Below are 16,350 nucleotides of genomic sequence, written 5' to 3' on the forward strand. Positions count from 1 at the left end.
ATTTTTGACAGGGGGTATTCGAACATCTATTGAATGTGAAGGGTGAATACTAGGGGGAGGCCATATTGTGTGTCATAGGCTCAATATGTCACCTCCTCCTTCACACCAGTAGATTCCGTGATCTTTTGTGGCCAGATGCAATTTCCTTGGGCCTAGTAGGACTATAGTAAATAATAAAAAAGAAATCGCCATAAAATGTTGTAAAACAAATACATATTTAGCACCATGTCGGTAGTGCTGTCGCCTCACAGCTAGAAGGTCCTGGGTTCGATTCCCGCTGGGGACACTGGGGGCGTGTTCCCTCCTCCGCGTCATTAGTGCCCATGCATACCCGAGGTGGGGCCTTTCTGAGTGGACTTTGCATGTCCTCCCCGTGTCCCCTAGGGTAGGTACCCTCACAAAAACATGCAGTAGTCCTGGTCTCTAAACTACCTCCCCCTCGCCAGCCGGGGCGCCTGATGGAGGGGAAAGGAACTGGTCGGAATAACGTGTTCCTTCCACGTGCTACGTCCGGCCAGGGAAATTCCCCCCTGTCAGGTGAAAAGAAGCAGCTTGGACTCCTCATGCATGGAAGGAGGCATGAGGTCAGTCCGCTGCCAACCCGCGGCAGTGTGCCGCGGGTTCGACTCCCGACGGCCTTTACTGCATGTCACTCCCCCCATCTCTCTCCCCATTTCCTGTCAGCCTACTGTAAAAAAATAAAGGCTAAAATTGCTCATCTTTTACTTTTTCTAATAACCTAAAACATGAACCTTGGTTGAAAAAACCCAAAGTTGTCCTTAGTAGATAAGTAGATAAAGTAGATAAAAAAACAATGCCTGTGCTTTGCACCCTGCTCTGGTTTTCATCAGGGCCTCCGACTGTTGGCAGCTATAACTGGGCCAACTCACTCACTCACACTTATGTGTCATATAGCCGACATGGACTAATGCGTTGGCAAATATAAAAGCAGTACTTTAAAATCTAACAGACACATTTGGTTCCATTTGTACACTCTCAGAGTTAAGGGGGGGTTCTTGCAAATAAAACGTTTGGAAACTACTTGTTCTAGTTGGACTCGTAATGTGCCATAGTGCCGTAGTTTAGTGGTAAATAAGTGTCCTACGTTAACATATTCTGGAGAAAACCTGGAGACGTTCAGTAATTCAGTAACGGATCAAATCTAAAATTTGCCACGGACAAGGCCAAGACTTTGATCCCCTGCCTTAACCCATTCTGGGCGGGAATCCCTTTTTGGTGTTTTTAATGCATTATGTTATGCTTTAGCTATTGAAAAATAGCAGATCTACAAGCTCATAGCGCGGCACTCGGTGCCACGCTACGAGCTTGTAGGTCTGCTATTTTTTGGAAAATCGTGAGAATGTGGCGCAAATCTTCCGAATTCCTCAGAGTGAACGTTTTAACTCAAATCTTTGCTTCTGGGCGGGGTCCCTGGAACTACACGTTTTCAGATGGGGGTTCACAGCCAAATACAGATAATTCTGGGGGTCCTTGAAGTGAAAAAGGCTGAGCACCACTGACATAGAAAGGATTTAGAAGACATTTTTTAGAATCGTCCTCAGGTCTAAATGGTTTAAAGTTTAGATTGAATTTGATGTTGTTCTGCTCATGCCTCAGGTCATTAGACCTGACTGGACCGCTGCTGCTTGGCGGCGTTCCCAACCTACCGGAAGATTTCCCAGTTACCAACCGGAACTTTGTGGGCTGCATGAAGGACCTGACCATCGACAGCCAGCCTGTGGACATGGCTAGCTTCATCGCTAACAATGGCACCTATGCGGGTATGAGACGCATCATTAAAGATGGAGTGCCATGATTTTTTTCCACCCTAAAACATGATCATCAGGTCTTAATTTCTTTTCTTCAAAAAAGTGTACAGTATTTGTTAAAATGTCGTTTTTATGTGGGCACCCAGATCAGTTCATTAAGTATGCCTGGTTTGCCTGGTGGGTGATGATGGGTGGTGATCCACCTGAACTGAAGCCGCACCCACAGCTGTAGTTGTATGATAAAGGGGGAGGGGTTAGGGGAGGGGCTGATAGTGTGATGTCACTATATTACTGTTTTTTTTCATTGGCACGTTTGACTGTCAAGGGTTCAGCCTCCAGGAAGAAACCCTAAATACAAAGGGAATACATAATTGCACATAAAAAGGACTCCAGGGTGTCTAATGAAGTACTGTCACCTCATAGACACATGAAAACTGGAAAAATACAAAAATTGTGGCACTCCATCTTTAAATATATAAATTTTTTTCATCAAAGACAGAGTGCCTTGGAATCCTTTTCTTTGCAAGTCTGCAATTTTCACCCCTTGGGAAAAAAAAGCTGTGCTACTTTGAAAACCTTTTTTTGTTTGTTCATGAGACACATCATTGTCTTAACCACATGCAACCCTGGTGTACAATAACCATTTTGGCAAATAAAAATAAATAAATGTTTCAAAAAAATGTTTATTGGCAGTTGCAGATGAACAAGCTCACGACAACACTTTTTGTAAAGCTTGTAAATAATCGTTTTTTGGGGGTATTTGTTGTATGACGAAGTATGTATAGGGCTGAAGTGGTTCATTTTTTAAATGTAGCCTCACACTGTACAATCTAAGTAGCTTATATTCATGATTGGGAGGCATGTTGACCGATTGTTTTCCATTTCCGTTGCACTCACAGGTTGTACGGCAAAGAAGGACTTTTGCTCCAATGTCGTGTGTCAAAATGCAGGAACGTGTGTCAATAAATGGGGCACCTACGCCTGTGACTGTCCACTGGGCTTCGGGGGCAAGAACTGTGAACAAGGTAAAATAAAAGTGTGTGTGTGTGTGTGTGTGTGTGTGTGTGTGTGTGTGTGTGTGTGTGTGTGTGTGTGTGTGTGTGTGTGTGTGTGTGTGTGTGTGTGTGTGTGTGTGTGTGTGTGTGTGTGTGTGTGTGTGTGTGTGTGTGTGTGTGTGTGTGTGTGTGTGTGTGTGTGCTCGTGTTCGTGTGTGTGCCACACGCACACACACAAGCGTGCGCGCGTGTCTGCCTGCCTGTCAAAAATGTTTCGGTTTGGAATAGATATAATGTGCAGTATGTGTCCATGCTCAGTGGCCTTGGGTTAGAGTGTCCGCCCTGAGACTGGGAGGTCGGGGTTCGATCCCCGGCCGGGTCATACCAAAGACTGTACAAATGGGACCCAGTTCCTCCCTGCTTGACACTCAGCATCAAGGGTTGCATTGGGGGTAAGTCCCTGCGACATACTAGCGTCATGTCCAGGGGGTGTACTTGTACATCACAAGCTGCCTCACGCTACAGAAACAGGAGATAGGCTCCTGCCCTATGGCAAGGTTACTTATGTGTCCATGCACGTGTGTTGTTTACAAGCGCACATGTGTGCGCATGTCATTGTATTTCACCACGTGCACTTTGTCAGACAAATACAGAAATTCCAGTAATTCCCGCATGAAGGGCCAGCTTGGAGGAAACAGACAGTAAACGCTAATGGGGTCATGTTTCCTGCCAATAAGAAAGAAACCCTCACATTCCTGCATTCCACAATAATAACACTGACCTTAAACCATGCAGGAGTCCACAGGTTGTCTTGTCCATTAGACGAGACAATACTGCACTGTAAAAAAATACTGTCGATATAATTCCTCTGCTTATTGTCGCCGATCGCTACACCCCTGAAACTGGCCTCTGAAGTCAATTATTACTGTATGCTCGACAACATTTCCATTTCCATTCCGTTGTGAAATCTATCGGAAAGAAATGAAATCAGATTAGAAGTAGCTCTACATTTTCCAAGAGCTTAGTTTTTAGCTTAACTCCGTGTTACAATTTACAATTTACAATTTAGGCATTTAGCAGACGCTCTTAATCCAGAGCGACTTACATTAGGCAGGAACAAAAGTATGGGAATACATCACATATATAAAATGCATTTATCAAGAAACATGCGTAAGCTAAGAACGTAACTAGAACATATCTATATAATGACACTATACATATTAACTATACATATATACTATACTATGCTATACATATGTAGGCTACTATGATGTGCTATGACTATATACAATACAATTATTGTGCTGTCTACATGACATGCTATAAGTCTGTTTCAAATGCTATCTAAGTCTAAAAAGTGCTATCTAAGGGTGTTATTGATGACGTCCAAATCATCTGCTACATTGCAACCAACCCATGATCAAAATGGCTTCCTTTGTATTGTAACGGATAGCCGAGCTATTGGTGTGAACTGTATGTATATATGCTCATGCGTTTGGATTTTCTTTGGCATTATCCATATCCTTATGTGAAGAAATGTAGAGCCTTATCAATCATTCATGACTTGGGTTTTGTGTGCATTGCGTGGAAGGATATTATATAGGTACTGTATATCGAGGAAACACTTTATTTACTGAGCAATTTCTGTATCGAGTCGTCACATTTCTAACTCATAACTAGGACTGTTTCAGGAATACATTAGTATTTCACAACTACAGTACTATATTATCGTTAACCCATTCTGGGCGGGAACCCCTTTTGGTGTTTTAAGCATTATATGTTATACTTTAGCTATTGAAAAATAGCAGATCTACAAGCTCATAGCGCGGCACCGAGTGCCGCGCTACGAGCTTGTAGGTCTGCTATTTTTGAGAAATCGTGAAAAAGTGTGCGCAAATCTTTGAATGTATATTCTTTCAGAGCGAACGTTTTTAACTCAAATCTTTGCTTCTGGGGGGTCCCTGGAACAACATATTTTGAGATGGGGGTCTGTAGCCCAATAGAGATAATTCGGGGGGTCCTTGACATGAAAAAGGTTGAGCACAACTGACATAGAAACATGGGTTTTTCAGAAAACTATTAGGATTTAGAAGCCTAATCAGCCATCAGTGCAAAATGGGTTAACATAAGGCTATATCTCATGTCTCGATCCTGCCCGTGCCTTCCTTCCTTGCCCCACGCAGTCATGCCGTCCCCGCAGCGCTTCAACGGCCATGCTCTGGTGTGGTGGCAGGAGCCGGACGTCACCATCGCCATCCCCTGGTACCTGGGGCTGATGTTCAGGACGCGCCAGAGCTCTGGGACTCTCCTGCTGGCCAACGCTGGGGACTTCTCCAGGATACAGCTGCTGGTGAGCATCTGGAAAATGTCTATTAATAATGGAATGTTAAAAAATATCAAGGGAATGGAACAAAAGGGCTAACAATCAACTAACTAGACTAAAATGTTAGGAAGGGACTAGTGGATCCAGTATTAGTCATTTTACACTTGGTTGCATGCTGAAAATAGCCGATCTACAAGCTCACAACGCGTCGCGCTGCGACGCGCTGTGAGCTTGTAGATCGGCTGTTTTCAGCAAGTGTAAAATCAGTCATTACGACACCATCAAGGCCTGCCAAAACACAATAATTGCATTGTATGTAGTCATAGCACCTCATAGTACATAATGTATAGCATAGTATAGTATATAGCCTATGTATAGTTTATATGTATAGTGTCATTATATAGATATGTTCTAGTTACGTTCTTAGCATACGCATGTTTCATGATAAATGCATTTTATATATGTGATGTATTCCCATGCTTTTGTTCTTGCCTAATGTAAGTCGCTCTGGATTAAGAGCGTCTGCTAAATGCCTAAATTGTAAATTGTAGCCAAATGCCCTTTCGTGGAAAGCGTAAATGTCCACACAACATGTTCACACAACAAATACACATAGGGGCCTATTCATTACAGAAATATATGTCTATGATGCCTCTGGAATCAATGTCTTGCACTTTGACTACAGGCTGGTATAGGAAAATTAAACAGCTGGAAAACATTAAGAAATACCAGAGGTGCTTTAACCCATTCTGGGTTAAAGCTAGAGCTTGTAGATCTGCTTTTTTTTTTATCGTAAAAATGTGGTGCAAATCTTTGAGTATATATTCTTTCAGAGCGAACATTTTTAACTCGAAGCTTTGCTTCTGAGGGGTTCCTGGAATAACATATTTTCAGATGGGGGTCGGTGGCCAATTATATATCATTTTTGGGGGTCCTTGACATGAGATATTGAGCACCACTGATACAGAAACATGAGGTATTTCAGAAAACTGTCAGAATTTAGAAGACATTTTTAAAATTCCGACATCGGGTCATGGGTTCTAGTGGAGTCCATGCTCTTGGGAAATAAAGTATGAAAATTGTTTTTCTCTCTCGTTCTCTCTCCCTTTCTATCTGTCTTCCTGCCTTCGTCTTTCTGTCTGTCTGTCCCCCTCTCTCTCTCCTTCTCCCCCTACATCCTTTCGTCTGTCTGTCTGTCTGTCTCTCTCTCTCTCTCTCCTTCTCCCCCTACATCCTTTATCTCTTTCCCTCTCTCTCTCTCCTTCTCCCCTACATCCTTTCTGTCTGTCCCTCTCTCTCTCTCTCCTTCTCCCCTACATCCTTTCTCTCTGTCCCTCTCTCTCCTTCTCCCCTACATCCTTTCTCTCTGTCCCTCTCTCTCTCCTTCTCCCCTACATCCTTTCTGTCTGTCTGTCCCTCTCTCTCTCTCTCCTTCTCCCCTACATCCTTTCTGTCTGTCTGTCCCTCTCTCTCTCTCTCCTTCTCCCCCTACATCCTTTCTCTCCTTCCCTCTCTCTCTCTCTCTCCTTCTCCCCCTACATCCTTTCTCTCTTTCCCTCTCTCTCTCTCCTTCTCCCCCTACAATCCTTTCTCTCCTTCCCTCTCTCTCTCTCTCCTTCTCCCCTACATCCTTTCTCTCCTTCCTTCCCTCTCTCTCTCTCTCCTTCTCCCCTACATCCTTTCTCTCCTTCCCTCTCATCTCATCTTGACTCGTTCCACCACTAATCTCATTTCCTCCCCTGACTGACGCTGACCTCCGTGCTGTTGTTTGTTTGTTTGTCCAGCTGAGCAGCAGACACCTGCGTTTCTGACCTCCATGTTGTTGTTGTTGTTTGTCCAGCTGAGCAGCAGACACCTGCGTTTCCAGGTCTTCCTCGGGCTGAAGCGTGTGGCCGTGCTGGACTTCACCCAGGTGTGTCTATAAATACAACGTTATTGACCTGGCATCCTACAGTGTTTATAGTTTCAATGTGCGGATATTCTACTGTTGGACATTGCAGATAGGTTCTTGGTTTACTGATAATCCTAGATGACTATTTATATGCATTTGATTTATTACCTTGTGTTGTTGTCTTGCTTCTAAACCAAAATCGTTAAACCAGTGGATATGTTCTCGTTCCTGATTGTTTTCTGTGATTCTTGTCCTGTAATGTCTACCGTTTTGTAATGTACGTCTTTGTCTTGTCTGTTTCTTACGTGACGTCATGGACGCAAAACTAATTTCAGTGCAAGCTGACAATAAAGTTGTATCGTATCGTTATTGCTTACTGTAAATCGCTCTGGATTAAGAGTGTCTGCTAAATTCCTGAATTGTACATAAATTCTATCGATTTATTTTAAAATGTATTTTAATCGAATAATCGAGAAACTTTATATATATATATAATATTTTTTAGAATTGTTTAGTCATTTCTGTTCTGTTCTCTACTTTAATCCATTGAGACCTGGAACGCATCCATGTCACGTTAGCGTTTAACCACATTAACCATTAACCCATTTTGGGGCGGGAACCCCTTTTTGGTGTTTTAAACATTGTTATAATTTAGCTATTGAAAAATAGCAGATCTACAAGCTCATAGCGCGCCACCGAGTGGCGCGCTATGAACTTGTAGGTCTGCTATTTTTGAAAAATCGTTAAAATGTGCCTCAAATCTTTCCGAAAATTGTCATGATTTAGAAAACTTTTTTTTTTTAAATTTCGACGTCAGGCCTGAATGGGTTAAAAAAACAATCAATAACATAGATTTATTCTATGACCTGTTTTCCACCCCTACTAGGTGTGTGTCAACGATGGAGAATGGCACCATGTGCAGGTGGAGCTCAAGAGCATCAAAGATGGAAAGGACATCAAATACGTGGCGCGGGTGTCTCTGGACTATGGGATGTTCCAGGTATGTTGAACACGGGTGTCTCTGGACTATGGGATGTTCCAGGTATGTTGAACATGGGTGTCTCTGGACTATGAGATGTTCCAGGTATGTTGAACATGGGTGTCTCTGGACTATGGGATGTTCCAGGTATGTTGAACACGGGTGTCTCTGGACTATGGGATGTTCCAGGTATGTTGAACAAAGGTGTCTCTGGACTATGGCATGTTCCAGGTATGTTGAACATGGGTGTCTCTGGACTATGGCATGTTCCAGGTATGTTGAACACGGGTGTCTCTGGACTATGGCATGTTCTAGGTATGTTGAACACGGGTGTCTCTGGACTATGGCATGTTCTAGGTATGTTGAACATGGGTGTCTCTGGACTATGGCATGTTCTAGGTATGTTGAACATGGGTGTCTCTGGACTATGGCATGTTCCAGGTATGTTGAACACGGGTGTCTCTGGACTATGGCATGTTCACGGTATGTTGAACACGGGTGTCTCTGGACTATGGCATGTTCACGGTATGTTGAACACGGGTGTCTCTGGACTATGGCATGTTCCAGGTATCTTGGCCAGCTAGAACAAATGGACCCTTACATGGTCTGTAACTCTTAGAGTTATGGGTGTCCGTGGCTTAATGGGGGTCCTTCAAATGAAATAGTGAGTAATGAAATTGAGAAACGGTACGCATTCTCACTCTCCACATTTTCCTGTGCATCTTAACACATTTTGTGCCCAAGACGTCCACAGACGTCCTGGGAATTACTGCTATGTGGTGCCCAAGACGTCTGTGGACGTCTTTGAAAAACAAAACAAAAAAAACATTTTTTTTGTGATTTTTATAAAAAATAAATAAAATGTCAAAAATAACATTGGTCACTATTTTGAAAATGTTGAAAGGGCACACAAAGCGTTAACTTTAATTCAACCAGCAAATATGGACATTATTGTATCTGTATCTGTACCGTATATGAAAATACAGGTGTCATTGTGCATCACGTCCTCCATTAAAACACAGTCTTGACCCGTGTGTTCTCCAGAGGTCGGTGGAAATAGGGAACGAGCTGCCCGGCCTGAGACTGAGGAGTCTGTTTGTAGGAGGTCTGATGAAGAAGGATGGCTCTGTGATGAGCGGACTGAAGGGCTGTATACAGGTGAGGCTCACAACTATGGCTGGATATGACCTCAATCACCATTACTTCAAACGTTTGCCTCAATTTTGATTAAAAGAAAAAATAGGTAGGCGCCATTTTTTTCTGCGCCACCACTGTGCAACAAATTAGAACATATAAGTGGTTAACCCATTTTGACCTGAGATCAGATTCTAAAAATGTCTTCAACATCCTGACAGTTTTCTGAAAAAGCTATGTTTCTATGTCAGTCGTTCTTCGATTTTTCAAAAATAGCAGACCTACAAGCTCGTAGCGTGCCACTCGGTGGCGCGCTATGAGCTTGTAGATCTGCTATTTTTCAATAGCTAAAGCATAACATAATGCTAACACCAAAAGGGGTTCCCGCCCAAAATGGGTTTTATCAAACCAATCGATTTTTCGATGAATCGAGTATGAAGGGAAACAATGGAAATATCTTGGGTTTAAATCCTCCTAGCAGCAGACATTGTATTGTATTGAACTGTACTTTCCTGTGCTTTTGTCTGCAAACTGTTAATTAAGTCAATCAATCAATCTTTTCATTTTTCTTCTGGGATCAATCAAAAGTCAATTATGAAAAATCTCGGGTCGATTTGTTGATATAAAGAACTAAATGATTGATTGAATACTTAATTGGCAGAAATGTAATCAGTACAGGGTACAGTCAAACAGAAATGTAATCGGTACAGGGTACAGTCAAACAGAAATGTAATCGGTACAGGGTACAGTCAAACAGAAATGTAATCAGTACAGGGTACAGTCAAACAGAAATGTAACCAGTACAGGGTACAGTCAAACAGAAATGTAATCGGTACAGGGTACAGTCAAACAGAAATGTAATCAGTACAGGGTACAGTCAGACAGAAATGTAATCAGTACAGGGTACAGTCAAACAGAAATGTAATCAGTACAGGGTACAGTCAGACAGAAATGTAATCAGTACAGGGTACAGTCAAACAGAAATGTAATCAGTACAGGGTACAGTCAGACAGAAATGTAATCAGTACAGGGTACAGTCAAACAGAAATGTAATCGGTGCAGGGTACAGTCAAACAGAAATGTAATCAGTACAGGGTACAGTCAGACAGAAATGTAATCAGTACAGGGTACAGTCAAACAGAAATGTAATCGGTACAGGGTACAGTCAAACAGAAATGTAATCGGTACAGGGTACAGTCACACAGAAATGTAATCAGTACAGGGTACAGTCAAACAGAAATGTAATCAGTTCAGGGTACAGTCAAACAGAAATGTAATCAGTACAGGGTACAGTCAAACAGAAATGTAATCAGTACAGGGTACAGTCAAACAGAAATGTAATCGGTACAGGTACAGTCAAACAGAAATGTAATCAGTACAGGGTACAGTCAAACAGAAATGTAATCAGTACAGGGTACACTCAAACAGAAATGTAATCAGTACAGGGTACAGTCACACAGAAATGTAATCAGTACAGGGTACAGTCAAACAGAAATGTAATCAGTACAGGGTACAGTCAAACAGAAATGTAATCAGTACAGGGTACATTCAAACAGAAATGTAATCAGTACAGGGTACAGTCAAACAGAAATGTAATCGGTACAGGGTACAGTCAAACAGAAATGTAATCGGTACAGGATACAGTCACACAGAAATGTAATCAGTACAGGGTACAGTCAAACAGAAATGTAATCAGTTCAGGGTACAGTCAAACAGAAATGTAATCAGTACAGGGTACAGTCAAACAGAAATGTAATCAGTACAGGGTACAGTCAAACAGAAATGTAATCGGTACAGGGTACAGTCAGACAGAAATGTAATCGGTACAGGGTACAGTCAAACAGAAATGTAATCAGTACAGGGTACAGTCAAACAGAAATGTAATCGGTACAGGGTACAGTCACACAGAAATGTAATCGGTACAGGGTACAGTCAAACAGAAATGTAATCAGTACATACAGGGTACAGTCAAACAGAAATGTAATCGGTACAGGGTACAGTCAGACAGAAATGTAATCAGTACAGGGTACAGTCAGACAGAAATGTAATCAGTACAGGGTACAGTCAAACAGAAATGTAATCAGTACAGGGTACAGTCAAACAGAAATGTAACCAGTACAGGGTACAGTCAAACAGAAATGTAATCGGTACAGGGTACAGTCAAACAGAAATGTAATCAGTACAGGGTTACAGTCAAACAGAAATGTAATCAGTACAGGGTACAGTCAAACAGAAATGTAATCAGTACAGGGTACAGTCAAACAGAAATGTAATCGGTACAGGGTACAGTCAAACAGAAATGTAATCGGTACAGGGTACAGTCAAACAGAAATGTAATCGGTACAGGGTACAGTCAAACAGAAATGTAATCGGTACAGGGTACAGTCAGACAGAAATGTAATCGGTACAGGGTACAGTCAAACAGAAATGTAATCAGTACAGGGTACAGTCAAACAGAAATGTAATCAGTACAGGGTACAGTCAGACAGAAATGTAATCAGTACAGGGTACAGTCAAACAGAAATGTAATCGGTACAGGGTACAGTCAGACAGAAATGTAATCAGTACAGGGTACAGTCAAACAGAAATGTAATCAGTACAGGGTACAGTCAAACAGAAATGTAATCAGTACAGGGTACAGTCAAACAGAAATGTAATCAGTACAGGGTACAGTCAGACAGAAATGTAATCAGTACAGGGTACAGTCAAACAGAAATGTAATCAGTACAGGGTACAGTCAGACAGAAATGTAATCAGTACAGGGTACAGTCAAACAGAAATGTAATCAGTACAGGGTACAGTCAAACAGAAATGTAATCAGTACAGGGTACAGTCAGACATAAATGTAATCAGTACAGGGTACAGTCAAACAGAAATGTAATCGGTACAGGGTACAGTCAAACAGAAATGTAATCGGTACAGGGTACAGTCAAACAGAAATGTAATCAGTACAGGGTACAGTCAAACAGAAATGTAATCAGTTCAGGGTACAGTCAGACAGAAATGTAATCAGTACAGGGTACAGTCAAACAGAAATGTAATCAGTACAGGGTACAGTCAAACAGAAATGTAATCGGTACAGGGTACAGTCAAACAGAAATGTAACCAGTAATAATCGCTTCCTCTTGTATTGTGAAAAATGAAATTATCACACAAAAAACAATGGTTCTCAATTTGACCACTCTATTAATCCATTGAGACCTGGAACGCATCCATGTCACGTTAGCGTTTAACCACATTAACCATTAACCCATTTTGGGGCGGGAACCCCTTTTGGTGTTTTAAACATTGTTATAATTTAGCTATTGAAAAATAGCAGATCTACAAGCTCATAGCGCGCCACCGAGTGGCGCGCTATGAGCTTGTAGATCTGCTATTTTTGAAAAATCGTTAAAATGTGCCTCAAATCTTTCCGAAAATTGTCATGATTTAGAAAACTTTTTTTTTTAAATTTCGACGTCAGGCCTGAATGGGTTAACCCATTCTGTACGGGAACCCCTTTTGGTGTTTAAGCATTATGTTATACTTTAGCTGTTGAAAAATAGCAGATCTACAAGCTCATGAACTTGTAGGTCTGCTATTTTTGAAAAATGAGAACCACAAACTGATTCAGGATTTCGAAGACATTTTTTAAATTTCGACGTCAGGCCTAAATGGGATAAAAAAAAGGGCTTACGTGGTGGTTAATACCGGTATTAATTTATTGTCCCACGTGAGGATTTCATATTGTTCCTTCCATTCCCTTCCATCCTGCGTGTATAGGGAGTGCGAATGGGCGAGACTTCCACCAAGCTGGCCAACGTCAACATGCACCAGGGACAGAAGATCGGCGTGGAAGACGGCTGTGAGCTTCCCGACGCCTGCGGCGCCAGCGTGTGTCCACTGCACAGCCGCTGCTCCGACAACTGGGGCTCCCATTCCTGTGTCTGTGACCCTGGTGAGTCTGTGGACTAGCTGGTCTTACTGTGTCTGTCACTCTGGTGAGTCTGTGGACTGCTGATTAGGGGTGTAAAAAAAATCGATTCAAATTAGAATCGCGATTCAAAATCGATTAATAATTTCCAAAAAACGATTTTTATTTATTTGTTTTAATTTTACCCTAATCACAGTAAACATCATGTCATTTTCAAGTTACTGTAGTCACTTCAGTACAAGACTGGAGTAGATTGTAATGAAATCCTATGTATTGAATCGAGAATCATTTTGAATAGAAATAATTTTGAATCTGGAAAAAAAATGCTTTTGAATGCTTTGAGAATCGAGTTGAATCGGAAAAATCGATTTTGAATCGAATCGTGACCCCAAGAATCGGAATCGAATCGAATCGTGGGACACTCAAAGATTCACAGCCCTACTGCTAATCTTACTACTGTACGATTAGTAGTACTGGCTCAGGGGTTAGAGTCGCCGGATGGCAACTTCAAGGTTGCCAGTTCGAACCTGCGCTCCCTCAGAGTTAAGTGTCCTTGAGCAAGACACTGAACCCCAAAATTGCTCACGATGTGCTGGTTGGTGCCTTGCACGGTTTCCCCTGTCATCGGTGTGTGAATGTCTGCGTGAATGGGTGAATGTAATGCACACATCTATGTAAAGCGCCTTGGACAAAGGCGCTATATAAATGCACCATTTACCATTCACTGTAATTTTGTATAATGACACCAAAGAAAGTAAAGTGACAATACACTTAAAACACCTTAACACAAATCACCTTTAGGAGTGCCGTTCTTTCTGCTTTCTTTGGTGTAATAATGAGAGGAAGTACACCTTCTCCGTGTACTGCTGTGATGTGTTGTTTTGGATCAAAGCAGAGTGGTGACAATTATTTTCTTTTTTCTCAAGTTTTTTATCCCACGATTTTGTAACCCATTTTTCACCCCTGTGTCAATTATCTAATGTGATCCTGGGCTCTACACACCCTCCGCCAACCTGGGGAGAGCAACGGACTTGAACTCATGCTTCCTTCTATGCATGAGTGTCCAAGTCGCTCCTTTACACCTGACAGAGGGGGAGTTTCCCTGGTTGGACGTAGCGCGTGGAAGGAACACGTTATTCCAACCAGTTCCTTTCCCCTCCATCAGGTGCCCCGGCTGGCCAGGGGGAGGCAGTTTAGAGACCAGGATTACTGCATGTTTTTTGTGAGGGTATACCTACCATAGGGGACACGGGGAGAACATGCAAACTCAACACAGAAAGGCCCTTTCGCGACAATTCTTTTCAATGAGGAGCTCCGTGACAATGGATTCTTGTGTTTTTGGACTTGGAATCTCTGTCTATTACATGTATAAAGCATAAAGCATCCATGTATAGTACACAGTACACACCCTTTCCATCCATCCATCTTCAACCGCTTATCCGTAGTCGGGTCGCGGGGGCAACAGCTCCAGCAGAGAGTTCCAGACTTCCCTCTCCAGAGCAACATTAGTGACTTCCTCCTGGGGGGATCCCGAGACGTTCCAAGGTCAGTGAGCCGATGTAACCCCTCCATCTGCACCTTGGTCTGCCCCCGGGGTCTCCTCCCAGTGGGACGTGCATCGAGGACCTCCCTAGGGAGACGCTCGAGAGGCATCCTAACCAGATGCCCCGAACCACCTAAGCTGGCTCCTTTCCAGGCGAAGGAGCAGCGGCGCTCTTCTCCGAGTCTCTCCCACGTGACTGAACTATCTACCCTATCTCTAAGTGAGATGCCACAGCCACCCGTCGGAGAAAACTCATTTTGGCCGCTTGTATTCGCGACCTTATTCTTTCGGTCATGACACACCCCTTCCTCTTCCTCCGTTCCCCAGGGCACTTTGGCAGGGACTGTGTGGACGCGTGTCTCCTCAACCCCTGTCAGCACGTCTCCTCCTGCGTCCGCCAGCCCAGCTCTGCTCAAGGCTACAGCTGCCAATGTGGCGCCAGCTACTACGGAGAATACTGCCAGAAAAAGTCAGTTCCATTTCAATTTTTTTCAAGTATTAAGTATATTTATGTTTTCAATGCAGTGGGCAGCCAGCACTTGAGTGTTTGTGAGGTCTTTCTGAACCCTTTTCGAGATTTTGAAGTTGATTTTCTTTGCCCGTGTAGCTCTCAGAAGGTTCCCCTTGCACGACTTTTCCTAAATATTCGATTCAAATCATCTCTGTTTTTTTTGTTTTTTTTTTCATCTGAAACATTTTCTAAATATGAATTTAGGCATACAGTACTTATACTGTACCATCTCTGCCTGTTCGTTTTGGGTCTAAATGACCCCCACACCCTTCCTCCCCCCCACGGGAGTGGCCTTCACACCTCCAGACAGCCCATTGTTCAATTTAAAAGACAATGGGCTCCATTTTCGTCACCGCTAAACCCCTTATCCCTTTTACTATTTTGAAAAACTAGCCAATCTACATTTTGTTTTGCAAAATAGTAAAAAAAGGGCAAAGAAGTTTAGGGATAAGGGGTTTAGCCGTGACGAAAATGGAGCCCAATGGCTCTACCTCGCTGGGAGTAGCCTTACTACAGTCATGCGAGTGCTAGTGAGCAGCGCCTGGGTTTCAGCTCTAGCTCTTCCAGAGCGTTTAGCCGTTTACACATGCATTGGGCTGAGGTTAAAGCAGGTGGCGTTCCCGTGGAAGAGATCATCACCCCGGTGTCAATCTTCTCTCTGTAATCTTTCCACTTGGACACCTGACTGTGCTGAACAGCTTTGCTTGTTTTAAAGTTGACCCCGTGCATTTCGGAGTCACGTTTTACAACGCGGTATAGAGACCATTTCCAGATGTTTTCTTTTTTCATTTTTTCCCCCCGTGCAGATGTAAACCCGGGGATTGTGTTGGTGTAACGGAAAATGTAGTTTTACTATGCACACATTTTTTTTGTAGTTTACTAAAAGCTTTATTGCCAAGGAGAGCAACGTAGAATTAGCAATTCAGTATTTTTTCCATCACGTGTATAAAATGGAGTGCTATACTTGCGGTTGTTCTTGGCTAGGTTTAGGGTTAGCGTTTGAGATCAGGGTTAGGCTTCACTCACACCTGCACAACAGATTGTTGTATAGCTGATGCATGAGACTTATTTACTGATGCAAGCTCGCAATGCATTTCCAATGGGAGTCACATGGTTTGACACAACATTTTTGTTGTATGGGGGGGAGGGGGGCAGTCGAAACACAGCCGAAAGCCGTACAACAAAAATGTTGTGTCAAACCATGTGACTTCCATTGGAAATGCATTGGGGCGGCCATGACACTTACCCTTTGTTTACATCTACCATGCAACATTGTTGTATGCTAGATGTAT

General features: G+C 42.8%; 1 protein-coding gene across 1 annotated transcript in view; it reads left to right on the forward strand.

Moving 5' to 3' along the window:
- LOC306924054 (cadherin EGF LAG seven-pass G-type receptor 1-like) overlaps nucleotides 1-16,350 on the forward strand; it is a gene marked incomplete at its 5' end in the record, with an annotated part of 72,229 nt that overhangs the window by 6,506 nt on the left and 49,373 nt on the right. The window contains 8 exons of the mRNA XM_079502395.1: nucleotides 1,618-1,781; nucleotides 2,669-2,794; nucleotides 4,948-5,114; nucleotides 6,928-6,999; nucleotides 7,865-7,978; nucleotides 9,002-9,115; nucleotides 12,854-13,028; nucleotides 14,875-15,016. Of these exons, the coding sequence (XP_079358521.1) occupies nucleotides 1,618-1,781; nucleotides 2,669-2,794; nucleotides 4,948-5,114; nucleotides 6,928-6,999; nucleotides 7,865-7,978; nucleotides 9,002-9,115; nucleotides 12,854-13,028; nucleotides 14,875-15,016 (1,074 nt within the window). The remainder of the gene's footprint in view (nucleotides 1-1,617; nucleotides 1,782-2,668; nucleotides 2,795-4,947; nucleotides 5,115-6,927; nucleotides 7,000-7,864; nucleotides 7,979-9,001; nucleotides 9,116-12,853; nucleotides 13,029-14,874; nucleotides 15,017-16,350) is intronic.

The sequence above is a fragment of the Electrona antarctica genome (assembly GCF_951216825.1).
Source record: "Electrona antarctica genome assembly, chromosome: 5".
NCBI lineage: Eukaryota > Metazoa > Chordata > Actinopteri > Myctophiformes > Myctophidae > Electrona > Electrona antarctica.